This window comes from Lichenostomus cassidix, unplaced genomic scaffold, assembly GCF_008360975.1.
Source record: "Lichenostomus cassidix isolate B80296 unplaced genomic scaffold, HeHo_3.0 HiC_scaffold_39, whole genome shotgun sequence".
NCBI lineage: Eukaryota > Metazoa > Chordata > Aves > Passeriformes > Meliphagidae > Lichenostomus > Lichenostomus cassidix.
The window spans coordinates 1,123,654-1,151,254 of NW_028147446.1; the positions used below are offsets into that span (position 1 = coordinate 1,123,654).

Below are 27,601 nucleotides of genomic sequence, written 5' to 3' on the forward strand. Positions count from 1 at the left end.
CCAGCTGGTGGTGAAGGGCGCGACAGAAGGTGACAATCGCGTCCACGACCCGGGGACACCGATGAGGCTGCGCATCGAGGGTGACCACAAGGCCCACGTGGGGCTGGTGGCAGTGGACAAAGGTGTCTTCGTCCTCAGCAAGAAGAACAAGCTCACCCAGACACGGGTGGGTGGCCTTGTCCCCGATGTCCCCAAGGGGTGGCTGTGGTCACCATGGCTGTCCCTGTGCCTGATGTCCCCAAGGGGTGGCCACCATGGCTGTCCCTGTCCCCTGGTGGTGGCCATCATGGTTGTCCCCATCCCCGATGTCCCCTGGGTGGTGACCATGGCCAAAGGGAGTTTTGGTCCTCAGCAAGGAGAACCTCACCCAGACACGGGTGGGTGGCCTTGTCCCCAGTGTCCCCAAGGGGTGGCTGTGGCCATCACAGTGTCCCCGTCATCCCTGGCTGGTGACAATGACCATCCCAGCTGTCCCCATCATCCCTGGCTGGTGACAATGGCCATCCCAGTGTCCCCATCACCCCTGGCTGGTGACAATGACCATCCCAGCTGTCCCCGGGTGGTGACAATGACCATCCCAGTGTCCCCGGGTGGTGACAATGACCATCCCAGCTGTCCCCATCATCCCCTGGTGGTGACAATGACCATCCCGGTGTCCCCTTGGTGACAGATTTGGGACACGGTGGAGAAGAGTGACATCGGCTGCACGCCGGGCAGCGGCAGGGACAACATCGGGGTCTTCGCGGACGCTGGCCTGAGCTTGACCACCAGCGTCGCGCTGACCACACCCCAGCGGTCAGGTGGGACACTTGGGGACAGGGGGGTGGCACCTCGGGGACAGGGAGGGTGGCACCTTGGGAATGGGGGAGGTGACACCTCAGGGATGGGGGAGGTGACACCTCAGGGATGTGGCATTTCAAGGACAGGAAAGTGTGACACCTCAGGGACGGGGGAGGTGACACCTCAGGGATGTGACATCTTGGAGATGGGGGAGGTGACACTTTAGGGATGTGACACCTCAGGGACGGGGGAGGTGACACCTCAGGGATGGTGAAGTGACCCTGAACTCTGGGATGTGACACCTGAGTCACTGTAGGGTGCTGACCATTGTCCCCTCTGTCCCCTGTGGGTCACTGTGGGTCACTGTGGGTCACTGACCATTGTCCCCTCTGTCCCCTGAGGGTCACTGTGGGTCACTGACCATTGTCCCCTCTGTCCCCAGAGCTCCAGTGTCCCCAGCCTGCCAAGCGCAAGCGCCGCTCGCTGGCCCTCGCCGAGTACAAGGGCAGCAAGGGTAGGTGACACCGCGGTGTCCCTTGTCCCCAGGAGCACTCTGGGGTGTCCCTTGTCCCTGAGGTCACCAGAGTGTCCCTTGTCCCAGAGACCACCAAAGTGTCCTATGTCCCAAGAGCCACCAGAGTGTCCCACACCCCAACGTCCCCATGTCCCAAGAGCCACAAGGATGTCCCACACTGAAGTCCCCATTCCTGAGAGCCACCAGAGTGTCCCACATCCCAGAGGGCCACCAGAGTGTCCCACACCCCGATGTCCCCATGTCCCAAAGACCACCAGAATGTCCCACACCCCCAAAAGCCACATGTCCCAAAGGCTACCAGAATGTCCCACACCCCAACGTCCCCATGTCCCAAGTGCCACCAGAATGTCCCCATTCCACTGTTCCCATACCCAAGAGCCACCAGAGTGTCCTACACCCCAAGAGCCACCAGAGTGTCCCACACCCCAAGAGCCAGCCAATGTCCCCATGTCCTAAGAGCCACCAGAGTGTCCCATGTCTCAAAGGCCATCAGAGTGTCCCACACCCCCAAGAGCCACCAGGATGTCCCACACCCCAATGTCCCCATGTCCCAAAGGCCACCAAGATGTCCCACACCCCAATGTCCCCATGTCCCAAGAGCCACCAGAATGTCCCACACCCCAACGTCCCTTGTCCCAAAGGCCACCAGAATGTCCCACACCCCCAATGTCCCCATTCCCAAGAGCCACCAGGCTGTCCCACACCCCAGTGTCCCCATGTCCCAAAGGCCACCAGGATGTCCCACACCCCAGTGTCCCCATGTCCCAAAGGCCACCAGAATGTCCCACACCCCAAAACCCACCCCACCATCCCCACCACCACCACCGCTGTCCCTCTGTCCCTCAGCGGCCGAGTACTCGGACAAGCTGGAGCGGAAGTGCTGCGAGGACGGCATGAAGGAGAACCCAATGGGACACGGCTGCGAGCAGAGGACAGCGTACATCCAGGAGGGCCAGGCCTGCGTCCGCGCCTTCCTCGACTGCTGCACCTTCATCGCGGCCAAGCGCGACCAGCAGAAGAAGTCGCCGACCGCCGGCCTGGCCAGAAGCAAGTGTTGGGCTGGGGGGGTGGGAGAAGGTTGGGTGGAGGTTGGGTGGTCTTGGGTGGTGTTTGGGGGTTCCTTGGTGAAGGTTAGGTGGAGCTCAGGAGCTTCTTGGGTGTTCCTCAGATGTTCCTTGGGTGTTTCTTTGGGTGTTCCTTGGTGAAGGTCAGGTGGACCTCAGGAACTTCTTGGGTGTTCCTCGGGTGTTCCTTGGTGAAGGTCAGGTGGACCTCAGGAATTCCTTAGGTGTTCCTTAGGTGGATCTTGGGTGAAGGTTGGGAGGTCTTGGGTGACATTTGGGGGTTCCTTGGTGAAGGTCAGGTGGACCTCAGGAACTTCTTGGGTGTTCCTCAGGTGTTCCTTGGTGAAGGTCAGGTGGACCTTGGGTGTTTCTTTGGGCTTTCCTTGGGTGAAGGTCAGGTGGATCTCAGGAATTCCTTAGGTGTTCCTCTGGTGTTCCTTGGGTGAAGGTCAGGTGTTCCTCAGGTGTTCCTCAGGTGAAGGTCAGGTGTCCCTCAGGTGTCCCTCAGGTGAAGCTCAGGTGTCCCTCAGGCGTTCCTTGGCCATCCTTGGCCAACCCTTGGATGAACATTGGGCAACCCTTGGGTGGCACTTGGGTGGCCTTGCTTGGGCAAGACAAGGAGTGGCACTGAGGTGGCACTGAGGTGGCACTGAGGTGACACTGGGGTGGCACTGGGGTCATCCCGGCTCCGCTCAGGGGTCACAGCCCTGAGGCCACGCTCACGAGGTCCGATGCCACCGCCCCCAGGCCAGGAGGACGACGACCTCTTCTCGCCGGACGATGACATCGTCTCGCGGAGTCTCTTCCCCGAGAGCTGGCTGTGGCAGGTGGAACATCTCACCGAGGCGCCCAACGACCTGGGGTGAGCCTGGACCTCCTGTCCCACCACTGTCCCACCCCATGGTCCGGTCTGATGGTGGTCATCCTGTGTCCATTCTGCTCGGACAGCTCTGGAGACCCCAAAACTGGTTATGGTCACTCCTAAACTGGTTATGGTCACCCCAAACCTGGTTATGGTCACCCCAACTCCACCACCATCCCACCCCATGGCCTGGTCTGGGGATGGTCATCCTGTGTCCATCCTGCTCGGACAGCTCTGGAGACCCCAAAACTGGTTATGGTCACCCAAAACTGGTTATGGTCATCCCAAATCCAGACATGGTCACCCCAAATCCTGACATGGTCATCCCAAATCCAGACATGGTCACCACTGACCCCCTGGAGCTGGCTGAGGACCACCTGTGGTCTGCTCAGGGGTCACCTCCAAGCTCCTGGTCCTGCCTGGGGGTTTGTGGGTTTGGGACGTCTTGGGGACAAAGGAGGTCCAACTGTGGGTTTGGGACATCTTGGGGACAAGGGAGGTCCAACTGTGGGTCTGGGACATCTCTGGGGACAAGGGACATCCCGTGGTGACATCCCCTCAGCCTGGCTGGGGTGGTCCATGTCCCTCCTGGTCACTCCTGTCCTCTCCAGGGTCTCGGCCAAGACGCTGCCTGTGTACCTGAAGGACTCCATCACCACCTGGGAGGTCCTGGCGGTCAGCCTTTCTCCATCCAAGGGTATGGGACTTGTGGGATCTCCTAAAGCTTGGGAGGACTTCTGGGACTTGAGGGACCTCCTAAACCTTGGGAGGACTCCTTGGAGTTGTGGAATTTCCTAAAGCTTAAGAGGACTCCTGGGACTTGTGGGATCTCCTAAACCTTCTGAGAACTCCTTGGACTTGAGGGATCTCCTAAACCTTCTGAGGACTCCTGGGACTTGATGGATCTCCTAAACCTTGGGAGAAGTCCATGGGACTTGATGGATCTCCTCAACCTTGGGACAACTCGTTTGAGGGTTTGAGGAATCTCCCAAACCTCACGAAGCCTCTCAGGTCCCTCAGAAGGTCTCGGTGCCACCTCAGCGCCACGAGATGTCCCCAACCCCCCTGGTGTGTCCCCACCGCAGGTCTGTGCGTGGCCGACCCCTACGAGATCACGGTGATGAAGAACTTCTTCATCGACCTGCGCCTGCCCTACTCGGTGGTGAGGAACGAGCAGGTGGAGATCCGCGCCATCCTCTACAACTACTGGCTGCACGAGATCACGGTCAGCTGGGGACGTGGTTTTGGGTTCCCACCACCTTCTCCGGACGTGGTTTTGGATCCTGCTCAGGTGTCCCCTCCCCGCGTGACCGCGGCGTCCCCTCTGTCCCCGCCCAGGTGCGCGTGGAGTTGGTCCACAACCCCGACCTGTGCAGCGCCTCGACGGCCAAGCGGCGATTCCAGCAGACGCTGCGGGTGAAGGGCGAGTCGTCCCGCACCGTGTCCTTCGTCATCGTCCCCCTCAAGCTCGGACTGCTGGACATCGAGGTCAAGGCCGCCGTCCGCGGTCAGTACGGCGACGGAGTCAAGAAGAAGCTCCGAGTTGTGGTGAGTGGCCGTGGTGGTGGCCTTGAGGTGGCCGTGGTGATGTGTCCAGCTTCATCCTCGGATGAAGGGTTGTCCAGGATGGCCTGAGTGGCCACTGAGGTGTCCCTGAGATGTCCATGGTGTTGTGTCCATCCTCACCCTGGGATGAAGGGTTGTCCAAGATGGCCTGAGTGACCATTATGATGTCCCTGAGATGTCCATGGTGTTGTGTCCATCTTCACCCTGGGTTGAAGGGTTGTCCCCTCAGGATGGCCATTGAGGTGTCCTTGAGGTGTCCATGGTGTTGTGTCCATCTTCGTCCTGGGATGAAGGGTTGTCCCCTCAGGATGGCCAAATGTGGCCTCCTGAGGATGTCCCAGTGTGTCACCTGAGTGACCACTGTGGTGTCCCTGAGGTGTCCATGGTGATGTGTCCATCCTCACCCTGGGACGAAGGGTTGTCCCCTCAGGATGGCCATTGAGGTGTCCTTGAGGTGTCCGTGGTGATGTGTCCATCTTCACCCTGGGATGAAGGGTTGTCCCTGCAGGATGGCCAAATGTGGCCTCCTGAGGATGTCCCAGCGTGTCACCTGAGTGACCGTTGAGGTGTCTCTGAGGTGTCCATGGTGTTGTGTCCATCTTCATCCTGGGATGAAGGGTTGTCCCCTCAGGGACAACTCCACCTCAGCCCCACCTCAGCCCCACCTCAGCCCCACCTCAGCTCCACCTCAGCCCCACCTGAGCTCCATCTGAGCCCCACCTCAGCCCCACCTCAGCCCCACCTCAGCTCCACCTGAGCTCCACCTGAGCTCCACCTGAGCTCCACCTTTACCTGGGCAGCCCGAGGGGATGCGGATGCAGAAGACAGTGAAGATCGTCGAGCTGGACCCGCAGAAGAAGGGAGTCAGTGAGTGACCACCATGGCCAGGCTTGGACATCTTGGGGACAAGGGACACCCCACTGTGGGGCTGGGACATCTCTGGGGACAAGAGAGGTCCAGCTGTGGGTTTGGGACATCTTGAGGGATCAAGGAGATACCCCAAGGTCACGTTTGGGGCATTCTGGGGGACAAGGGACATCCCATCACGGAGCTGGGGCGTCTCAAGGGACAAGGGACATCGTGGTGTGACCATGGGAGGTCCTGGTGTGACCCTGGGAGGTCTGGAGGGACAAGGGACATCGTGGTGTGGCCATGGGAGGTCTGGAGGGACAAGGGAGGTCCTGGTGTGACCCTGGAAGGTCTGGAGGGACAAGGGACATCGTGGTGTGGCCATGGGAGGTCTGGAGGGACAAGGGACATCCTGGTGTGACCCTGGAGGGACAAGGGACATCGTGGTGTGACCTGGGAGCTCTGGGGGTCACCATGTCCACCCCACGCCACAGATGGGGTGCAGGAGGAGAAGGTGAAGGCCGCTGACCTCTCGGACATCGTCCCCAACACCGAGTCGGAGACCAAAGTCAGCATCCAAGGTGAGCGCCGGGAGGGGACAGCGGTGGGGACAACCCCGGGAGGAAGGGTTGTCCTCTCAGAGCGGTCAGGTGTGGCCTGGTGGTGCTGTCCCAGTGTCACCTGAGTGGTCATCGTGGTGTCCCTGGGGTGGTGACGTCACCGTGTCCACCTTCACTCTGGTGCGAAGGGTTGTCCCCTCAAGGTGGTCAAGTGTGACCTCCTGGGGTTGTCCCAGTGTGCCACCTGAGTGGCCATCGTGGTGTCCCTGAGGTGTCCCAGACACAGTGATGTCACCGTGTCCACCTTCACCTTGGGATGAAGGGTTGTCCCCTCAAGGTGGTCACGTGTGGCCTCCTGGGGTTGTCCCAGTGTGTCACCTGAGTGGCCATTGAGGTGTCCCCAGTGCGGTGGTGAAACAGGTGAGACATCCTGGGTTGGTGGGACAGGTTGGACATCTCAGGGTGGGACAGGTGGGACAGGTGGGACATCTCAGGGTAGGACAGGTGGGACAGGTGGGATGTCCCAGGTGGGACATTCCAGTGTAGTGGGACAGGTGGGACATCCCGGGTTGGTGGGACAGGTGGAACATCTCAAGGTGGGATATCCCAGGTGGGACATCTCAGGTTGGTGGGACAGGTGGGACATCTCAGGGTGGGACAGGTGGAACATCTCAAGGTGGGACAGGTGGAACATCTCAGGGTGGGACAGGTTGGACATCCCAGGTTGGTGGGACAGGTGGAACATCTCAAAGGGGGACAGGTGGGACATCCGGGTTGGTGGGATAGGTGGGACCTCTCAGGGTGGGACAGGTGGGACATCTTGGGATGGGACAGGTGGGACAGGCAGGATATCCCAGGTGGGACATCCCAGTGTAGTGGAACAGATGGGACATCTCAGGGTGGGACAGGTGGAACATCTCAAGGTGGGACAGGTGGGACATCCGGGTTGGTGGGACAGGTGGGACAGGTGGGATATCCCAGGTGGGACATCTCAGGGTGGTGGGACAGGTGGGACAACCCAGACGCTGAGATGTCCCCTGGTGTCCCAGGCAACCCGGTGTCCATCATCGTGGAGAAGGCCATCGACGGCGCCAAGCTGAAGGACCTGATCGTCACCCCGTCGGGCTGCGGCGAGCAGAACATGATCGGCATGACCCCGACGGTCATCGCTGTCCACTACCTGGACAAGACCCTGCAGTGGGAGAGCTTCGGCGTTGACCGCCGGATAGAAGTCCTCGAACTGATCAGAAAAGGTGGGGATGGTCCCACTGACCAATGCCTGGAGGTCACTGGTGGCCTGATGCCACCACTGGCCACTTCTCACATTGACCAATGGTTGGAGGATCTTGGTGGCCTCACACCACCCCTGGACACTCCTTGTTTTGGTCAATGGTTGGAGGTCACTGGTGGCCTGAAGCCACCCCTGGACACTCCTTGTTTTGGTCAATGGTTGGAGGTCACTGGTGGCCTGAAGCCACCACTGGCCACTTCTCACATTGACCAATATCTGGAGGACCTTGGTGGCCTCAAGCCACCCTTGGACACTCCTCTTGTTGGCCAATGGTTGGACCTTGGTGGCCTGAAGCCACCCCTGGTCACATCTCACATTGACCAATGCCTGGAGGACATTGGTGGCCTGATGCCACCACTGGCCACTTCTCACACTGACCAGTATTTGGAGGACCTTGGTGGCCTGAAGCCACCCCTGGACACATGTCACACTGACCAATGTCTGGAGGACATTGGTGGCCTGGAGCCACCTCTGGCCACCCCTTGCACTGACCAATGCCTGGAGGACCTGGATGCCACCACTGGCCACCCCTTGTTTTGGCCAATGGTTGGAGGACCTTGGTGGCCTGAGGCCACCTCCAGGTGTTCAGGTGAAACCACCCCTGGTTGTTGTGTTGGCCAATGGTTGGAGAACCTTGGTGGCCTGAGGCTACCGCTGGCCACTTCTCACATTGACCAATGCCTGGAGGACATTGGCAGCCTGAAGCCACCACTGGCCACCCTTCACGTTGACTAATGGTTGGAGAACATTGGTGGCCTGAGGCCGCCTCTGGACACTCCTCAAATTGACCAGTGCCTGGAGGACATTGGTGGCCTGAAGCCACCTCTGGACACTCCTCAAATTGACCAGTGCCTGGAGGACACTGGTGACCTGAGGCCACCAATGTCCACCCCTTGACCAGCCACCATCTCCCGCAGGTTACACCCAGCAGTTGGCCTACCGCAAACCGGACAGTTCCTACGCCGCGTTCCTCAACCGACCGTCCAGCACCTGGTGAGTCCCACCAGCCTCACCTGGGCTAGGTGACAGGTCCACCACACTCAGGTGTCCCACCACCACCACCTGGGCCAGGTGACATGACCACCACACTCAGCTGTACCACCATCCTCACCTGGGCCAGGTGACATGACCACCATATTCAGGTGTCCCACCACCACCCTCACCTGGGCCAGGTGACAGGTCCACCATGTTCAGGTGTCCCACCATCCTCACCTAGGCCAGGTGACGTGACCACCATGCTCAGGTGTCCCACCACCTCCACCTGGGCCAGGTGACATGACCACCATGCTCAGGTGTCCCACCACCACCACCTGGGCCAGGAGACAGGTCCACCATGCTCAGGTGTCCCACCACCACCACCCTCACCTGGGCCAGGTGACATGACCACCACACTCAGGTGTCCCACCACCACCACCTGGGCCAGGTGGCATGACCACCACGCTCAGATGTCCCACCACCTCCACGCTCACCTGGGCCAGGTGACAGGACTACCACACTCAGCTGTCCCACCATCCTCACCTGGGCCAGGTGACATGACCACCACACTCAGGTGTCCCACCACCACCACCTGGGCCAGGTGACATGACCACCACGCTCAGGTGTCCCACCACCCTCACCTGGGCCAGGTGACAGGTCCACCACGCTCAGGTGTCCCACCACCACCACCTGGGGCAGGTGACATGACCACCACGCTCAGGTGTCCCACCACCACCACCTGTCATCCCCAGGCTGACTGCCTACGTGGTCAAGGTGTTCGCCATGGCCAGCAAGCTGACGGACATCGAGCACAGCCAGATCTGCGGTCCGGCCAAGTGGCTCATCCTCAACAAGCAGAAACCGGACGGAGTCTTCCAGGAGGACGGACCGGTCCTCATGAAGTCGATGACGGTATGGGGACACCTGATGGTCACCAAGGGTGGCCGAAGCTCGGGTGGAGTCTGGGGGAAGGGTGGGAGGGTCTCGGGTGGGGTTTGGGTGGAGTTTGGGTGGTTTTGGGTGTTTGTTGGATAAAGCTTGGTGAAGAGCAGGTGACCCTTGGGTGAAGGTCAGGTGGCCCTCGGGTGAAGGTCAGGTGTTCCTTGGGTGAAGGTCAGATGTCCCTCGGGTGAAGATCAGATGTTCCTTAGATGTCCCTCAGGTGAAGTTTGGGTGGTTTTTGGGCAAAGTTTGGGTGAAGGTCAGATGTTCCTTGGGTGAAGATCAGATGTTCCATGGGTGCTCCTCAGGTGAAGTTTGGGTGGTTTTTGGTCATTCCTTGGGTTAAGATCAGGTGTCCCTTGGGTGAAGGTCAGATGTTCCTTGGGTGAAGGTCAGGTGTTCCTTGGGTGAAGATCAGATGTTCCTTAGATGTCCCTCAGGTGAAGTTTGGGTGGTTTTTGGGCAAAGTTTGGGTGAAGGTCAGATGTTCCATGGGTGAAGATCAGGTGTCCCTCAGGTGAAGATCAGGTGTTCCTTGGGTGAAGTTAGGGTCAGTTTTGGGTGTCCCTCAGCTGTCCCTCAGCTGTCCCTCAGCTGTCCCTCACCCCGGTCAATCACAGATCTCCAGAACAACCTCCAACCTCCAGACCACCCAACTCTCCAGAAAAACCCAAAATCCACCTTTTTTCCCCCATTTCTCCACCCCAGGGTGGCTACGCCGGCGCCGAGCCCGAGGTGTCCCTCACCGCCTTCGTCCTCGTCGCCCTGCTGGAGGCCAAGGACATCTGCAAGGACCACATCAACGTGAGTCCCACCACCGCCGCTGCCACCCGAGGGTCCCCAAACCCTCACGGAAGCCACCTGAGATCCCAGATTGTCCCCTCCTGTGTCCCCAGAGCTTGGAGGGAAGCATCAACAAAGCCGCTGAGTTCGTGGCCAGGCGCTACGAGCAGCTGGCCCGGCCCTACACGGTGGCCTTGGCGTCCTACGCGCTGGCCCTGGCCGGGAAGCTCAAGACCGAGAGGCTCCTCGTGAGGCACTCCAAAGGTGATGTCCCACCTGGGGTTGGAATTGGGGTGGGAGGAGGTGGTTTTGGGTCCTCATGAGGTTCTTCAAAGCTGGTTTTGGGTTCTCCTGAGGTTCTCCAAAGGTGATGTCCCAACAGGGGTTGGAATTGGGGTGGGAGGAGGTGGTTTTGGGTTCTCCTGAGATCTCCAAAGGGTTCTCATGAGGTTCTCCAAAGGTGATGTCCCAACAGGGGTTGGAAATTGGGGTGGAAGGAGATGGTTTTGGGTTCTCTTGAGATCTCCAAAGGGTTCTCATGAGGTTCTCTGAAGGTGGTTTTGGGTTCCCCTGAGGTTCTCCAAAGGTGTTTTTTGGGTTCTCCTGAGGTTCTCTGAAGGTGGTTTTGGGTTCTCTTGAGGTTCTCCAAAGGTGACATCTCAACAGGGGTTGGAATTGGGGTGGAAGGAGGTGGTTTTGGGTTCTCCTGAGATCTCCAAAGGGTTCTCCTGAGGTTCTCTGAAGGTGGTTTTGGGTTCTCCTGAGATCTCCAAAGGTGACATCTCAACAGGGGTTGGAATTGGGGTGGGAGGAGGTGGTTTTGGGTTCTCCTGAGATCTCCAAAGGGTTCTCCTGAGGTTCTCCAAAGGTGGTTTTGGGTCCTCATGAGGTTCTTCAAAGCTGGTTTTGGGTTCTCCTGAGGTTCTCCAAAGGTGGTTTTGGGTCCTCATGAGGTTCTTCAAAGGTGGTTTTGGGTTCTCCTGAGGTTCTCCAAAGGTGATGTCCCAACAGGGGTCGGAATTGGGGTGGAAGGAGACGGTTTTGGGTTCTCCTGAGATCTCCAAAGGGTTCTCATGAGGTTCTCCAAAGGTGATGTCCCAACAGGGGTTGGAATTGGGGTGGAAGGAGATGGTTTTGGGTTCTCCTGAGATCTCCAAAGGGTTCTCATGAGGTTCTCTGAAGGTGGTTTTGGGTTCTCTTGAGGTTCTCCAAAGGTAGTTTTGGGTTCTCCTGAGGTTCTCCAAAGGTGACATCTCAACAGGGGTTGGAACTGGGGAGGAAGGAGGTGGTTTTGGGTTCTCCTGAGATCTCCAAAGGGTTCTCATGAGGTTCTCCGAAGGTGGTTTTGGGTTCTCTTGAGGTTCTCCTGAGGTGACATCTCAACAGGGGTTGGAATTGGGGTGGAAGGAGGTGGTTTTGGGTCCTCACAAGGTTCTTCAAAGGTGGTTTTGGGTTCTCGTGGGGTTCTTCAAAGGTGGTTTTGGGTTCTCCTGATGTTCTGCAGAACTTCAGCCTCACCCAGGGCTGGAATTCGGGGTCAGGGTAGATGGGTTTGGGTTCTCCTGAGGTTCTCCAAAGGTTCTCCTGAGGTGACACCTCACCCAAGGCTGGAATTTGGGGTTAGGGGGAGATGACCACTCAACCCCCCGGTGTCCCCGATGTCCCCTCAGGCGGCGCCGGCGTCAGCTGGGAGGAGAACAACGCTCACACCTACAACATCGAGGGGACCTCCTACGCCCTGCTGGCCCTGCTGGAGATGGACAAGTCCGAGCTGGCCGGGCCGGTGGTCCGCTGGCTGGCCCAGCAGAACATCTATGGAGGAGGCTATGGATCCACCCAGGTGGGACACCTCTGGGGACATCTTGAGGACACCCCTGGGGACACCTCGGGGTCACTTGGTGGCTCTGGGGACGGCAGGGGTGGGAGTGGGGACATCTGAGGCGCTTTGGGGTCACCAAAGGATCGTTGTGGTTTTGGGGACATCTGAGGGGGTTGGGGGGTCACCAAAGGACCCTTGGGGCCACCAGGGCTGGAGGTTGTCCTTCTGGGGACATCTGAGGGGTTGGGGGGTCACCAAAGGACCCTTGGGGCCACCAGGGCTGGAGGTTGTCCTTCTGGGGACATCTGAGGGGTTTGGGGTCACCAAAATGCCCAAAGGTCATTCGGAAGCTCTTGGTGGCTCTCCACCAGTGTCCCCAAGCCCAGGTGACCCCAGGTGACACTGCTGTCCCCTCAGGCCACCATCCTGGTGTTCCAAGCCCTGGCACAGTACCAGGTGTTGTCCCCAAGCCATGGTGACCCTGATGACCCCAGGTGACCCATGGTGACCCCAGCTGACCATGATGAACCTGCTGTCCCCACTGTCCCCTCAGGCCACCATCCTGGTGTTCCAAGCCCTGGTGACCCATGGTGACCCATGATGACCCATGGCGACCATGGTGACCCTGCTGTCCCCCCAGGCCACCATCATGGTGTTCCAAGCCCTGGTGACCCTGGTGACCCCAGCTGACCCCACTGTCCCCACTGTCCCCTCAGGCCACCATCCTGGTGTTCCAAGCGCTGGTATGGTTACCAGGTGGTGACCCTGGTGACCATGGTGACCCCAGCTGACCCCTGATGACCCTGCTGTCCCCACTGTCCCCTCAGGCCACCATCCTGGTGTTCCAAGCCCTGGCCCAGTACCAGGTGTTGTCCCCAAGCCATGGTGACACTGATGACCCCAGCTGACCCATGGTGACCCCAGCTGACCATGGTGACCATCCTGCTGTCCCCACTGTCCCCTCAGGCCACCATCCTGGCGTTCCAAGCCCTGGTGACCCATGGTGACCCATGATGACCCATGGTGACCATGGTGACCCTGCTGTCCCCTCAGGCCACCATCCTGGCGTTCCAAGCCCTGGTGACCCCTGGTGACCCATGGTGACCCCAGCTGACCATGGTGACCCTGCTGTCCCCAATGTCCCCTCAGGCCACCATCCTGGTGTTCCAAGCCCTGGCTCAGTACCAGGTGGACACACAGCTGGTATCCCCAAGCCATGGTGACCCATGGTGACCATAGTGACCCAGCTGACCCCTGATGACCCTGCTGTCCCCACTGTCCCCTCAGGCCACCATCCTGGTGTTCCAAGCCCTGGCGCAGTACCAGGTGTTGTCCCCAAGCCCTGGTGACCCATGGTGACCCCTGATGACCCCGCTGTCCCCACTGTCCCCTCAGGCCACCATCCTGGTGTTCCAAGCCCTGGCACAGTACCAGGTGGTGACCATGGTGACCATAGTGACCCCAGCTGACCATGGTGACCCTGCTGTCCCCACTGTCCCCTCAGGCCACCATCCTGGTGTTCCAAGCCCTGGTGACCCATGGTGACCCAGCTGACCATGGTGACCATGGTGACCCTGCTGTCCCCCCAGGCCACCATCCTGGTGTTCCAAGCCCTGGTGACCTATGGTGACCCATGATGACCCATGGTGACCATGGTGACCCCGCTGTCCCCTCAGGCCACCATCCTGGTGTTCCAAGCCCTGGTGACCCATGGTGACCCCAGCTGACCCCAATGTCCCCACTGTCCCCTCAGGCCACCATCATGGTGTTCCAAGCCCTAGCCCAGCACCAGGTGGTGACCCTGCTGTCCCCACTGTCCCCTCAGGCCACCATCCTGGTGTTCCAAGCCCTGGTGACCTATGGTGACCCATGGTGACCATGGTGACCATGGTGATCCCAGCTGACCATGGTGATCCCAGCTGACCCCGGGTGACCCCAGTGTCCCCACTGTCCCCTCAGGCCACCATCCCGGTGTTCCAAGCCCTGGCACAGTACCAAGTGTTGTCCCCAAGCCATGGTGACCCTGATGACCCCAGGTGACCCATGGTGACCCCAGCTGACCATGGTGACCCTGCTGTCCCCTCAGGCCACCATCCTGGCGTTCCAAGCCCTGGTGACCCCTGGTGACCCATGATGACCCTGATGTCCCCAATGTCCCCTCAGGCCACCATCCTGGTGTTCCAAGCCCTGGCTCAGTACCAGGTGGTGACCATGGTGACCATGGTGACCCCAGCTGACCATGGTGACCCTGCTGTCCCCACTGTCCCCTCAGGCCACCATCCTGGTGTTCCAAGCCCTGGCGCAGTACCAGGTGTTGTCCCCAAGCCCTGGTGACCCATGGTGACCCCTGATGACCCCGCTGTCCCCACTGTCCCCTCAGGCCACCATCCTGGTGTTCCAAGCCCTGGCACAGTACCAGGTGGTGACCATGGTGACCATAGTGACCCCAGCTGACCATGGTGACACTGCTGTCCCCAATGTCCCCCCAGGCCACCATCCTGGTGTTCCAAGCCCTGGTGACCCATGGTGACCCCAGATGACCCTGCTGTCCCCACTGTCCCCTCAGGCCACCATCCTGGTGTTCCAAGCCCTTGCCCAGTACCAGGTGGTGACCATGGTGACCATAGTGACCCCAGCTGACCATAGTGACCCCAGCTGACCCCAGCTGACCATGGTGACCCCACTGTCCCCCCAGGCCACCATCCTGGTGTTCCAAGCCCTTGCCCAGTACCAGGTGGTGACCATGGTGACCCTGCTGTCCCCACTGTCCCCTCAGGCCACCATCCTGGTGTTCCAAGCCCTGGTGACCCATGGTGACCCATGATGACCCATGGTGACCATGGTGACCCTGCTGTCCCCTCAGGCCACCATCCTGGTGTTCCAAGCCCTTGCCCAGTACCAGGTGACAGCGCGGTCCCAGCAGCAGCTGGAGCTGGACGTCTCGGTGTTGCTGCCGCGCCGCGCCAGCCCCGTCAAGTACCGCATCGAGAACCGCAACGCGCTGGTGGCGCGCTCCACCGAGGTACGGGGACACCGCCCTTGTCACTGTCACCTGCCATTGTCACCTGCCATTGTCACCTGGCATTGTCACCTGGCATTGTCACCGCTGGGACTCTTCATGTCCTGTCCCATCACCATGGCCTTGGATGTCATTGTCCTTTTGTTGTCATTGTCCACTCTGTGTCCTCTCAAGGCCTGGGATCTTGTCACCCTGTCACCTGTCACTGTCACCTGTCATTGTCACCTGTCACTCTGTCATGTGTCACCTTCGTGTCGTGGGATAATCCTGCCCTGTCACCATGGCCTTGGTTGTCATTGTCCCTTCATGTCATTGTCCCTCCATGTCGTGTCCACTCTGTGTCCCCTCAAGGCCTGGGATGTCCCAGGATGACCCTGTCACCCTGTCACCCTGTCATTGTCACCTGTCATTGTCCCCTGTCACCTGTCACTGTCACCTCTGGGTCTCCTCATGTCCCGGGATAATCCTGTCCTGTCACCATGGCCTTGGATGTCATTGTCCCTTCTGTGTCGTGTCCACTCTGTGTCCTCTCAAGGCCTGGGATGTCCCAGGATGACCTTGTCACTTGTCACTTGTCACTTGTCACCTGTCACTGTCACCTGTCACCCTGCCACTGTCACCGCTGGGTCTCCTCATGTCCTGTCCCATCACCATGGCCTTGGTTGTCATTGTCCCTTCTGTGTCCCCTCCCTGTCCCTCCTGGGGATGTCCCCTGTCCCCTCCCATCGTCCCCTGTCCCTCCCAGTGTCCCCTGTCCCTCCCCATGTCCCCTGTCCCTTCCCAACCTCCCCTGTCCCCAGTGTCCCCAGTCCCTTCCCGATGTCCCCTGTCCCTCCTGGGGACATCCTCTGTCCCTTCCTGGTGTCCGCTGTCCCTTCTCAATGTCCCCTGTCCCCTCCTAATGTCCCCTGTCCCCTCCTAATGTCCCCTGTCCCCTCCCGATGTCCATTGTCCCCTGTCCATCCCCAATGTCCCCAACCCCCTGTCCCCTCCTGATGTCCCCTGTCCCCAATGTCCCTTGTCCCTCCCAATGTCCTTTGTCCCCTGTCCCCTCCCGATGTCCCCTGTCCCCAATGTCCCCTGTCCCCTCCTGATGTCCCCTGTCCCCTCCAATGTCCCCTGTCCCCAATGTCCCCTGTCCCCCCCGATGTCCCCTGTCCCCTCCTGATGTCCTCAATGTCCCCTGTCCCCAATGTCCCCTGTCCCCAGTGTCCCCTGTCCCCAATGTCCCCTGTCCCCTCTCAATGTCCCCTGTCCCCAATGTCCCCTGTCCCCTCCCAATGTCCCCTGTCCCCAATGTCCCCTGTCCCCTCCAATGTCCCCTGTCCCCAGTGTCCCCTGTCCCCCCCGATGTCCCCTGTCCCCAATGTCCCCTGTCCCCTCAGACCAAGCTGAACGAGGACTTCACGGTGAGGGCGGAGGGCGTCGGCCAGGGGACAATGACAGTGGTGACAGTGTACCACGCCAAGGTCCCCGAGAGGGACAACAAGTGTGACAAGTTTGAGCTCAACGTCACCGTGGAGAGGGTGAACAAGGGTGAGTCCCCAGCTGTCACCTCATTGTCCCCAGAGTGTCACCCGGAGAGCTCCCGGTGTCCCCTGGGCGTGACCCGTGTCACCTTTGATGTCCTTTTGATGTCCCCTCGATGTCCCCTTGATGTCACCTCATTGTCCCCTTTGATGTCCCTTTGATGTCCCTTTGATGTCCCTTTGATGTCCCTTTGATGTCACCTCATTGTCACCTCATTGTCACCTCATTGTCATCTCATTGTCCCCTTGATGTCCCTTCGATGTCCCTCTGATGTCACCTCGTTGTCCCCAACCAGGCAGGGAAGAGGAGGATGTCATCAGGTCCATCAAGATCAACATCTGCACCAGGTGGGGACATTGGGGACACTGGGGACATTGGGGACAATGGGGACATTGGAGACATTGGGGACAGTGGGGACAGTGGGGACAAGGACATCAGAGACAGGATGGGGACATTGGGGACAGCAGGGACTGGGAGGGACATTCGGGACAGGGAGGGGCCATTGGGGACACTGGGGGGTTGGGGACATTTGGGACAGTGAGGGGAATGGGGACATTGGGGACATTGGGGACACTGGGGACACTGGGGACATTGGGGACAATGGGGACACAGGGGGACATTGGGGACGCTGGGGTTTGGGGACAGAGGTGACCTCAGCGCTGTCCCCACAGGTTCCTGGACACCGTCGATGCCACCATGTCCATCCTGGACGTGTCCATGCTGACCGGCTTCGCGCCCGACGTGCAGGACCTGCGCAGGGTCAGTGGGGACAGCTTGGGGACAGCTGGGGACAGCTTGGGGACACCTTGGGGACACCCCTGGGGATATGGGACACCTTGGGGACACCTTGGGGACAGCTTGGGGACACCTGGGGACACCTTGGGGACACCTTGGGGACAGCTTGGGGCACCTGGGGACATCCTGGGGACACCTTGAGGACACTCTGGGGACATGGGGACACCTTGGGGACAGCTTGGGGCACCCTGGGGACACCCTGTGGACATGGGGACACCTTGGGGACACTCTGGGGACAGCTTGGGGACACCTGGGGACACCTTTGGAGACAGCTTGGGGACAGCTTGGGGACACCCTTGGGGACATGGGGACACCTTGGGGACACTTGGGGACACCCTGGGGACAGCTTGGGGACACGCGGGGACACCCTGGGGACATGGGGACACCTTGGGGATGCCTGGGGACACCTTGGGGACACCTCTGTCCCCTCATGTCCCCATGTGTCCCTGCATGTCCCACATTCCCATTGTCCCCTGGTGTCCCCTGGTGTCCCCTGGTGTCCCACATTGCCATTGTCACCATGTTCCCGTTGTCACCATGTCCCCATTGTCGCCATGTCCCCTGGTGTCTCCTGGTGTCACCATGTCCCCATTGTCCCCTGCTGTCCCCTTGTGTCCCCTTGTGTTCCACATTCCCATTGTCACCACGTCCCCATTGTCACCCTGTCCCCATTGTCACTGTGTCCCCATTGTCACCGTGTCCCCTGCTGTCCCCTGCTGTCCCCAGCTGTCGGACGGCGTGGACAGGTACATCTCCAAGTTCGAGCTGGACCAGGGGGCAGAGCGGAGCAACGTGGTCATCTACCTGGACAAGGTGGGGACACTGGGGACACTGGGGACACTGGGGACACTGGGGACATTGGGGACATTGGGGACATTGGGGACATTGGGGACACTGGGGACATTGGGGACATTGGGGACATTGGGGACATTGGGGACATTGGGGATTGGGACACTGGGGACACTGGGGACATTGGGGACATGGGGACATTGGGACATTGGGGACATTGGGGACACTGGGGACATTGGGGACATTGGGGACATTGGGGACACTGGGGACATTGGGGACATTGGGGACATTGGGGACATTGGGGACATTGGGGACATTGGGGATGTTGGGGACATTGGGGACAGGTGTGAGACAGGACAGGGATGGCGACACAGCGGGGACATTGGGGACACTGCGTGGGGACATTTGGGACAGGACAGGGATGGGGACATTGGGGACATTGGGGACAGGGTTGGGGACAGGAAAGGGATGGGGACTGGGACATTAGGGACATTGGGGACACTGGGGACATTGGGGACATTGGGGACGGGGGTGGGACTGGACAGGGATGGGGACAGGGATGGGACAAAGTCAAATTGGGACAGGGACAGGGACAGGACAGTGACAAGGTGGGACAGGGATGGGGACAGGGACAAGATGGGACAGTGACAAGGTTGGGGACACAGCGGGGACATTGGGGACAGGGGTGGGACAGGACAGGGTTGGGGACAGGGACAGGAGGGGGACAGGGACGGGATGGGCACAGGTGGCATTGGGACACAGCTGGGGACACTTCTGGTGACAAACAGTCTCGAGATGGCGACAAGGACAGGGGTGGCTCCGGGTGATGGGTGGGGACAGCCTGGGGGGTTGGGGACAGCGTGGGGACAGCATGGGGACAGCTTGGGGACAGCGTGGGGACAGAGGTGGGGACAGCACGGGGGGGGTTGGGGAGGTGACAGCAGCCTGTCTGAGTGCCACCCCTGTGTCCCCTGTCCCTGTCCCCATGTCCCCCGTGTCCCCTGTCCTGTCTCCCTGTCCCTCTCCCTGTCCCCATGTCCCCTGTCCCTCATCCCCATCCCCGTGTCCCTGTGCCCGTGTCCCTCTGTCACCTGTCCCCATCCCTGTCCCCCCTCCCTGACTTGCCCCCCTGTCCCCTGCGGTGTCCCTGTCCCATTGCTGTCCCCTATCCCTGTCCCCCATCCCTTTCCCCATGTCCCTGTGCCCCCTGCGATGTCCCCGTCACTGTCCCCTGTCCCTTTCCTGTCCCCTGTCCCTGTCCCCCTCCCTGTCCCTGTCCTCTCGCTGTCCTCATTCCTTTCCCCTGTCCCCCTGTCCCCATGTCCCTGTCACCCTGTCCCCTGGTGTCCCCTCGCTGTCCCCTGTCCCTTTCCCTGTCCCTGTCCCTCTCCCCCTGTCTCCTGTCCCCTGTCCCCCTGTCGCCCTGTCCCCGGTGTCCCCTTGCTGTCCCCTGTCCCTCTCCTTGTCCCCTGTCCCTGTCCCCCTGTCTCTGTCCCCATTGCTGTCCCTCTCCCTGTCCCTCTCCCTGTCCCTGTCCCCATGTCCCTCTCCCTGTCCCTGTCCCCTGGTGTCCCCTGTCCCTGTCCTCCTGTCTCTGTCGGTGTCCCCTGCTGTCCCTCTCCCTGTCCCTGTCCCTTTCCCTCTCCCTGTCTCTGTCCCTGTTGGTGTCCCTGTCCCTGTCCCTGTCCCTGTCCCTGTCCCCTGCTGTCCCCTGCTGTCCCCTGCTGTCCCCAGGTGTCCCACAAGGCCGCCGAGTGTTTCACCTTCAAGGCTCACCAGCGGTTCCAGGTGGGGCTGATCCAGCCGGCGGCTGTCAGCGTCTACAGCTACTACAGCATCGGTGGGCACTGTCACCTCTGTCACCTCTGTCACCTGTGTGTCACCTGTGTCACCTGTGTCACCTCCCCGGCTCACCTGTGTCACCTGTGTCACCTCTGTCATCTCCCCGGGTCACCTGTGTCACCTGTCTGCATCACCTGTGTCACCTGTGTTACCTGTCTGAACCACCTCTGTCACCTGTGTCACCTCCCCGTGTCACCTCTGTCACCTCTGTCACCTCCCGGTGTCACCTGTGTCACCCCCCGGTGTCAGCTGTGTCACCCCCAGTGTCACCTGTGTCACCTGTGTCACCTCCCTGGGTCACCTGTGTCACCCCCAGTGTCAGCTGTGTCACCTGTGTCACCTGTCTGAACCACCTGTGTCAACTCCCTGTGTCACCTGTGTTACCTGTGTCACCTCCCTGTGTCACCTGTGTCACCTGTGTCATCCACCCAGTGTCACCTGTGTCACCTCTGTCACCCCCTGTGTCACCCTCTGTGTCCCTTGTGTCACCTGTGTCACCCTCGTGATGTTCTGATGTCCCCGCTGTCCCCATGTCCTTCCCAGCTAATGTCCCCATGTCCCCAGCTGATGTCCTGTTGTCCCCTGATGTCCCCTGATGTCCTCTGCTGTCCCCTGATGTCCCCTGCTGTCCCCATGTCCCCCCCAGCTAATGTCCCTATGTCTCCCAGCCGATGTCCCCTGATGTCCCCATGTCCCCAGTCGATGTCCCCTGATGTCCCCATGTCCCCAGCCGATGTCCCCTGATGTCCCCAGACGATGTCCCCTGATGTCCCCATGTCCCCAGCCGATGTCCCCAGCTGATGTTCTGTTGTCCCCTGTTGTCCCCTGATGTCCCCAGCTGATGTCCCCTGATGTCCCCATATCCCCAGCTGCTGTCCCCATGTCCCCAGCTGATGTCCCCATATCCCCAGCCGATGTCCCCATGTCCCCAGCTGCTGTCCCCAGCTGATGTCCCCAGCTGCTGTCCCCATGTCCCGTGCTGTCCCCTGATGTCCCCAGCTGATGTCCCCAGCTGATGTCCCCAGCTGATGTCCCCATGTCCCCAGCTGATGTCCCCAGCTGCTGTCCCCTTCTGTCCCCTGCTGTCCCCAGCTGCTGTCCCCATGTCCCCATGTCCCCAGCTGATGTCCCCTGATGTCCCCATGTCCCCATGTCCCCACAGACGATCGCTGCACTCGGTTCTACCACCCTGACAAGGAGGGAGGAAAACTCAGCAAGATCTGCCAGGGAGAAGTTTGCCGCTGCGCCGAAGGTGACAATGGGGACACCGTGGGGACACCGTGGGGACACCGTGGGGACATGGGGACACCACGGGGACATCATGGGGACACCATGGGGACATGGGGTGGGACAGGCCATGGCCATGGTGGGACACCTTGATGTGGTGGGACAGCCATGGTGGGACATGGTGATGGTGAGATGTCACCTGTCATGGCTGTGATGGGGACATGTCACAGCTATGGTGGGACATGGCAGTGGTGAGATGTCACCTGTCATGGCTGTGATGGGGACATGTCCCTCATGGTGGGACACAGAATGGCCATGGTGGGACATGGCAGTGGTGAGATGTCACCTGTCATGGCCGTGATGGGGACATGTCACAGCTATGGTGGGACACGTCATTGTTGAGATGTCACCTGTCATGGTCATGATGGGGACATGTCCATCGTGGTGGGACGTGTCACGGTCAGGATGGGACAAGTCACAGCCATGGTGGGACATGGCAGTGGTGAGATGTCACCTGTCATGGCCGTGATGGGGACATGTCACAGCTATGGTGGGACACAGAATGGCCATGAGGGGACACCTTGATGTGGTGGGACACAGGGACAGCCATGGTGGGACACGTCATTATTGAGATGTCACCTGCCATGGCCGTGATGGGGACATGTCCATCATGGTGGGGACACGTCACAGTCATCATGGGACATGTCCCTGCCATGGTGGGACATGTCATTATTGAGATGTCACCTGTCATGACCACGATGGGGACACGTCCCTGCCATGGTGGGACATGTCAGTGACAAGGTGTCACCTGTCATGGCCGTGATGGGGACATGTCCATCATGGTGGGACATGTCAGTGACAAGGTGTCACCTGTCATGGCCGTGATGGGGACATGTCCATCATGGTGGGACATGTCAGTGACAAGGTGTCACCTGTCATGGCCGTGATGGGGACATGTCCATCATGGTGGGACATGTCAGTGACAAGGTGTCACCTGTCATGGCCGTGATGGGGACATGTCCATCATGGTGGGACATGTCAGTGACAAGGTGTCACCTGTCATGGCCGTGATGGGGACATGTCCATCATGGTGGGACATGGCACAGTCATCATGGGACATGTCCATCATGGTGGAACATGTCAGTGACAAAGTGTCACCTGTCATGGCTGGGATGGGGACATGTCCATCATGGTGGAACATGTCAGTGACAAAGTGTCACCTGTCATGGCTGGGATGGGGACATGTCCCTGCCATGATGGTGACACGCCGTGGTCACGGTGGGACATGTCCCTGCCACGGTGGGACACATCACCGCCGTGATGGGACAAGTCACGGCCACAGCAGACCTCGTCAGGGCCGTGTCCCCATGGTGTCCCCGTGGTGTCCCCATGGTGTCCCCGTGGTGTCCCCATGATGTCCCCACAATGTCCCCACGATGTCCCCATGTCCCCACAGAGACCTGCTTCAGGCGCAAGGAGGAGGACGAGGACATCACTGTCAACCAGCGCATCGAGCGCGCCTGCGAGCCTGGGGTGGACTTTGGTGGGACACTGGGGACATTGGGGACATTGGGGACATTGGGGACAGTGGGGACAGTGGAGACAGTGGGGAGATTAGGGACATTGGGGACATTGGGAAGATTGGGGACATTGGGGACAGTGGGGACATTGGGGGGCATTGGGGACAGTGGGGACATTGGGGAGATTGGGGACGTTGGGGACATTGGGGACATTGGGGACACTGGGGACATGGGGATATTGGGGACAGTGGGGACATGGGGGACATTGGGGACATGGGACATCGAGGGGACATTGGGGCCAATGGGGACATTGGGGACATTAGGGATGTTAGAGACATCAGGGATGTTGGGGACACTGGGGACAAGAGGGTCATTGGGGACATTGGGGATATTAGGGACATTGGGGTCATTGGGGACATTGGGGATATTAGGGACACTGGGGACATTGGGGACATTGGGGAGACAGGGGACATTGGGGACCTTGGGAGGGGACATTGGGGACATGGGAGATATTGGAAACACAGGGGACATTGGGGACATTGGGGACATTGGGGACATTGGGGACAGGGAAGGGCACGGTGAGGGTGACACGGAGGGACGCGGTGAGGGTGACAGGGTGGCACAGGGAGGTGACAGCGCTGTCCCCGCAGTGTACAAGGTGAAGCTGGTGGCCCGGGAGGTGACACCGTCCCACGACAATTACATCATGGAGGTCCTGTCGGTCATCAAGATGGGTACTGTCACCTGGGGAGGGGACACTGCCACCTGGGGACACTGCCACCTGGGGAGGGGACATTGTCACCTGGGGAGGGGACACGGTCATGATCACCAGGGGAGGGGACACTGTCACGGTCACCTGGGGAGGGGACACCACCGGGAGGGGACACAGTCACCTCGGGAGGGGACAAGGGCATCGAGGGTGGACAAGGCCACCTCGGAAGGGACAAAGCCACCTTGAGGGACATGGAAACTGTGGGGGTGACAAGGCCACCACAGGGACAGGGGATGGCAGTGCCCACCACAGAGGGGACATGGCCACCTTGGGAGGGACGAGGGCACCGTGTGTGACACGGTGACACGGTGACATGATGACATGGTGATACGGTGACAGGGTGACATGGTGGCATGGTGTGACACAGTGACATGGTGACATAGTGACACGATGTGACACGGTGACATGGTGACATGGTGACACGGTGACACGGTGACACAATGACATGGTGTGACATGGTGACACAACAACACGTTGACACAGTGACACGTTGACACAGTGACACGGTGTGACACGGTGACACGGTGACATGGTGACACGATGACACGGTGGCGTGGTGTGACACGGTGACATGGTGTGACTCAGTGACATGGTGACACGATGATACGATGACACGGTGACACAATGACATGGTGACATGGTGACATGGTGACACGGTGACACAATGACATGGTGACACAATGACACAGTGACACAGTGACATGGTGACACAGTGACACGATGATATGGTGTGACATGGTGACACAATGACACGGTGTGACACGATGACACAGTGACACGGTGACACAATGACACAATGACACGGTGACGTGCTGACACGGTGACACAATGACACGGTGTGACACAATGACACGGTGACACGGTGACACGATGATATGGTGTGACATGGTGACACGGTGACACGGTGTGACACGATGACACAGTGACATGATGACGCAATGACACGGTGACACAGTGACACAATGACACGATGACACGATGATATGGTGTGACACAATGACACGGTGACATGGTGACACGGTGACACGGTGACACGGTGTGACACGGTGACACAATGACACAATGACACAGTGACACAGTGGCACGGTGTGACACAGTGACAGTGTGACACAGTGACACGGTGACACAATGACACAATGACACAATGACACAATGACACAGTGACACAGTGGCACGGTGTGACACGGTGTCACAATGACACAGTGACACAATGACACAATGACACAATGACACAGTGACACAGTGACACGGTGACACGGTGACAGTGTGACACGGTGACACAATGACACAATGACACGGTGACACAGTGACACAGTGGCACGGTGTGACACAGTGACAGTGTGACACGGTGACACGGCGTCACTGTCCCCAGGCACGGATGAGAACCCCGCTGGCCACAGGAGGACATTCGTGAGCCACCAGCAGTGCAGGGACAGCCTGAGCCTGCGGGAGGGACAGCAGTACCTGGTGTGGGGACAGGCCAGCGACCTCTGGGACACCGGGGGACAGTAAGGACATGGGGACATGGGGACAGGGAGGGACATGGGACATGGGGACAGGGGGGGACATGGGGACATGGGGACACGGGAGGGACAGCAGTACCTGGTGTGGGGACAGGCCAGCGACCTCTAGGACACCGGGGGACAGTAAGGACATGGGGACATGGGGACAGGGAGGGACATGGGGGGACAAGGACGGGAGGACAGGGGTGGGATGGGGACAGTTAGGGACAGGGGAGGGACACAGTCCCCATTGTCCCCTTTGCCCCTATTGCCCCCAATGTCCCCATTGTCCCTTGTGTCCCCATTGTCCCCACTGTCCCCATTGTCCCCACTGTCCCCATTGTCCCCATTGTCCCCTTTGCCCCTATTGCCCCCAATGTCCCCATTGTCCCAAATGCTTCCAACATCCCCACTGTCCCCTATATCCCCACTGTCCCCATTGCTGTCCCCATCCCTGTCCCTGCTGTCCCCACTATCCCTGTCAATGTCCCCATCCCTGTCCCCCTCAGTGTCCCTATGCCTGTCCCTGCTGTCCCCATTGCCGTCCCCAGTGTCCCCATGGCTGTCCCCATCACTGTCCCCATCAATCACTGTCCTTGCTGTCCCCATCCCTGTCCCCCTCCGTGTCCCCATGGCTGTCCCCATGTCCCTGCTGTCCCCAGTGTCCCCCTCCCTGTCCCCATGGCTGTCCCCGCTGTCCCCACTGCCATCCCCAGTGTCCCCACGGCTGTCCCGATGGCTGTCCCCATGTCCCCACTGCCATCCCTGGTGTCCCCACAGCTGTCCCCATGTCCCCATGGCTGTCCCCACTGCCATCCCCGCTGTCCCCATGGCTGTCCCTGCCATCCCCACTGCCATCCCCGCTGTCCCCATTGCCATCCCCAATGTCCCCATGGCTGTCCCCGGTGCCATCCCTGGTGTCCCCACGGCTGTCCCCACTGTCCCCAGTGCCATCCCCAGTGTCCCCATGTCCCCATGGCTGTCCCCACTGCCATTCCCGCTGTCCCCACAGCCATCCCCAGTGTCCCCACTGCCATCCCCTCTGTCCCCAGTGTCCCCATGTCCCCACGGCTGTCCCCCCTGCCATCCCCGCTGTCCCCACTGCCATCCCCGGTGTCCCCATGTCCCCACTGCCATCCCCAGTGTCCCCATGGCTGTCCCCACTGCCATCCCCGCTGTCCCCACTGTCATCCCCAATGTCCCCAGTGCCATCCCCGGTGTCCCCACGCTGTCCCCGTGTCCCCATGGCTGTCCCCAGTGCCATCCCCGGTGTCCCCACGCTGTCCCCGTGTCCCCATGGCTGTCCCCAGTGCCATCCCTGGTGTCCCCATGGCTGTCCCCGTGTCCCCATGGCTGTCCCCATGGCTGTCCCCAGTGCCATCCCCGGTGTCCCCACGCTGTCCCCGTGTCCCCAGGCCCTCGTACCTGATCGGCAAGGACACGTGGCTGGAGCAGTGGCCCTCGGAGGACTCGTGCCAGGACAGTGACCTGCAGGGACAGTGCCAGGACTTCGCCGAGTTCGCCGAGGCCATGACGCTCTTCGGGTGTCCCACCTGAGTCCCCAACTGTCCCCTGGTGTCACCGACCCCCTCCTGGTGTCACCAATACCTCCTTGGTGTCATCAACCCTTCCCTGGTGTCACCAACCTCTCCTTGGTGTCACCAACCCCTTCCTGGTGTCACCAACCTCAGTGTCACCAACCCTTCCCTGGTGTCACCAACCCCTCCCTGGTGTCACCAACCCTCCCTGGTGTCACCAACCCTTCCCTGGTGTCACCAACCATCAGTGTCACCAACCCTTCCCTGGTGTCACCAACCCTTCCCTGGTGTCACCAACCATCAGTGTCACCATACAACAATGTCACCAACCCCTCCCTGGTGTCACCAACCCCTTCTTGGTGTCATCAACCCTTCCCTGGTGTCACCAACCATCAGTGTCACCATACAACAATGTCACCAACCCCTCCCTGGTGTCACCAACCCCTTCTTGGTGTCATCAACCCTTCCCTGGTGTCACCAATACCTCCCTGGTGTCACCAACCCCAGTGTCACCAACCCCAGTGTCACCAACCATCAGTGTCACCGACCCCTGGTGTCACCAATTCCTCCCCGGTGTCAACAACCATCAGTGTCACCAACCCCTCCCCGATGCCACCAACCCCTCAGTGTCACCAACCGTCACCTTCTGTCCCTAATTCTTTTTTATCAAAAAAGTATTTTCTGAGCACCTGGCTGGGCTGTCTGTGGGGGTGGTGGGGACACCGGAGGGGACATGGGACATTGGAGGGGACAAGGGACACCAGAGGGCACATGGGGACACCGAAGGGGACACCGAAGGGGACAAGGGACACCAGAGGGGACATGGGGACAAACCCCACATTTTCCACCCCAAATTCTGCACCCCAAACCCCAAATTCCACTTTTTTCACCCCAAATTCCAAACTCTGCACCCCAAATTCCAGACCCCAAACCCCAAATTCCACGTTTTTCACCCCAAACTTCACAATCTGCTCCCCAAATTCCTCACCCCAAAACCCCAAATTCCACATTTTTCACCCCAAAACCCCAAACCCCAAACTT

The 27,601-nt window shown here is 59.9% G+C and overlaps 1 protein-coding gene and 2 long non-coding RNA genes across 14 annotated transcripts in view; 1 reads left to right on the top strand and 2 right to left on the bottom strand.

Annotated features, from left to right (window-relative positions):
* LOC146422645 (uncharacterized) overlaps positions 1 to 26,760 on the bottom strand; it is a 72,197-nt gene extending 45,437 nt beyond the window's left edge. For all 3 annotated transcript variants that reach the window (XR_014848024.1, XR_014848025.1, XR_014848026.1), the window contains exon 1: positions 26,709 to 26,760. This is a non-coding gene — a long non-coding RNA (uncharacterized LOC146422645). The remainder of the gene's footprint in view (positions 1 to 26,708) is intronic.
* The window catches only part of LOC146422649 (venom factor-like), a 44,107-nt gene extending 16,859 nt beyond the window's left edge, over positions 1 to 27,248 (top strand). The window contains exons 14-43 of one of the 10 annotated variants that reach the window (XR_014847917.1): positions 5 to 166; positions 671 to 800; positions 1,223 to 1,294; positions 2,162 to 2,362; positions 3,127 to 3,241; positions 3,853 to 3,938; positions 4,327 to 4,466; positions 4,580 to 4,789; positions 5,608 to 5,674; positions 6,151 to 6,237; positions 7,266 to 7,469; positions 8,425 to 8,500; positions 9,235 to 9,394; positions 10,133 to 10,228; positions 10,321 to 10,471; positions 11,878 to 12,047; positions 14,407 to 14,448; positions 14,929 to 15,048; positions 16,431 to 16,581; positions 16,871 to 16,922; positions 17,247 to 17,334; positions 18,097 to 18,183; positions 19,894 to 19,999; positions 21,164 to 21,253; positions 22,685 to 22,771; positions 23,399 to 23,482; positions 24,893 to 25,028; positions 26,438 to 26,630; positions 27,045 to 27,097; positions 27,151 to 27,248. Coding sequence is in view for 6 of the 10 variants with exons in the window: in XM_085045935.1 (XP_084902061.1) it covers positions 5 to 166; positions 671 to 800; positions 1,223 to 1,294; positions 2,162 to 2,362; positions 3,127 to 3,241; positions 3,853 to 3,938; positions 4,327 to 4,466; positions 4,580 to 4,789; positions 5,608 to 5,674; positions 6,151 to 6,237; positions 7,266 to 7,469; positions 8,425 to 8,500; positions 9,235 to 9,394; positions 10,133 to 10,228; positions 10,321 to 10,471; positions 11,878 to 12,047; positions 14,407 to 14,448; positions 14,929 to 15,048; positions 16,431 to 16,581; positions 16,871 to 16,922; positions 17,247 to 17,334; positions 18,097 to 18,183; positions 19,894 to 19,999; positions 21,164 to 21,253; positions 22,685 to 22,771; positions 23,399 to 23,482; positions 24,893 to 25,028; positions 26,438 to 26,579 (3,312 nt within the window). In the remaining 4 variants the exon portion in view is untranslated. The other 9 variants (XR_014847918.1, XR_014847919.1, XR_014847920.1 and 6 more) reach the window with 9 other exon arrangements.
* Positions 19,958 to 20,520, bottom strand: LOC146422651 (uncharacterized). Its single transcript, XR_014848045.1, has 5 exons — positions 20,458 to 20,520; positions 20,272 to 20,289; positions 20,185 to 20,228; positions 20,061 to 20,135; positions 19,958 to 20,022 (listed from the first exon to the last, which is right to left on the bottom strand). It is a non-coding gene; the product is annotated as an uncharacterized LOC146422651 (long non-coding RNA).
* Positions 27,249 to 27,601: the final 353 nt, after the last annotated feature.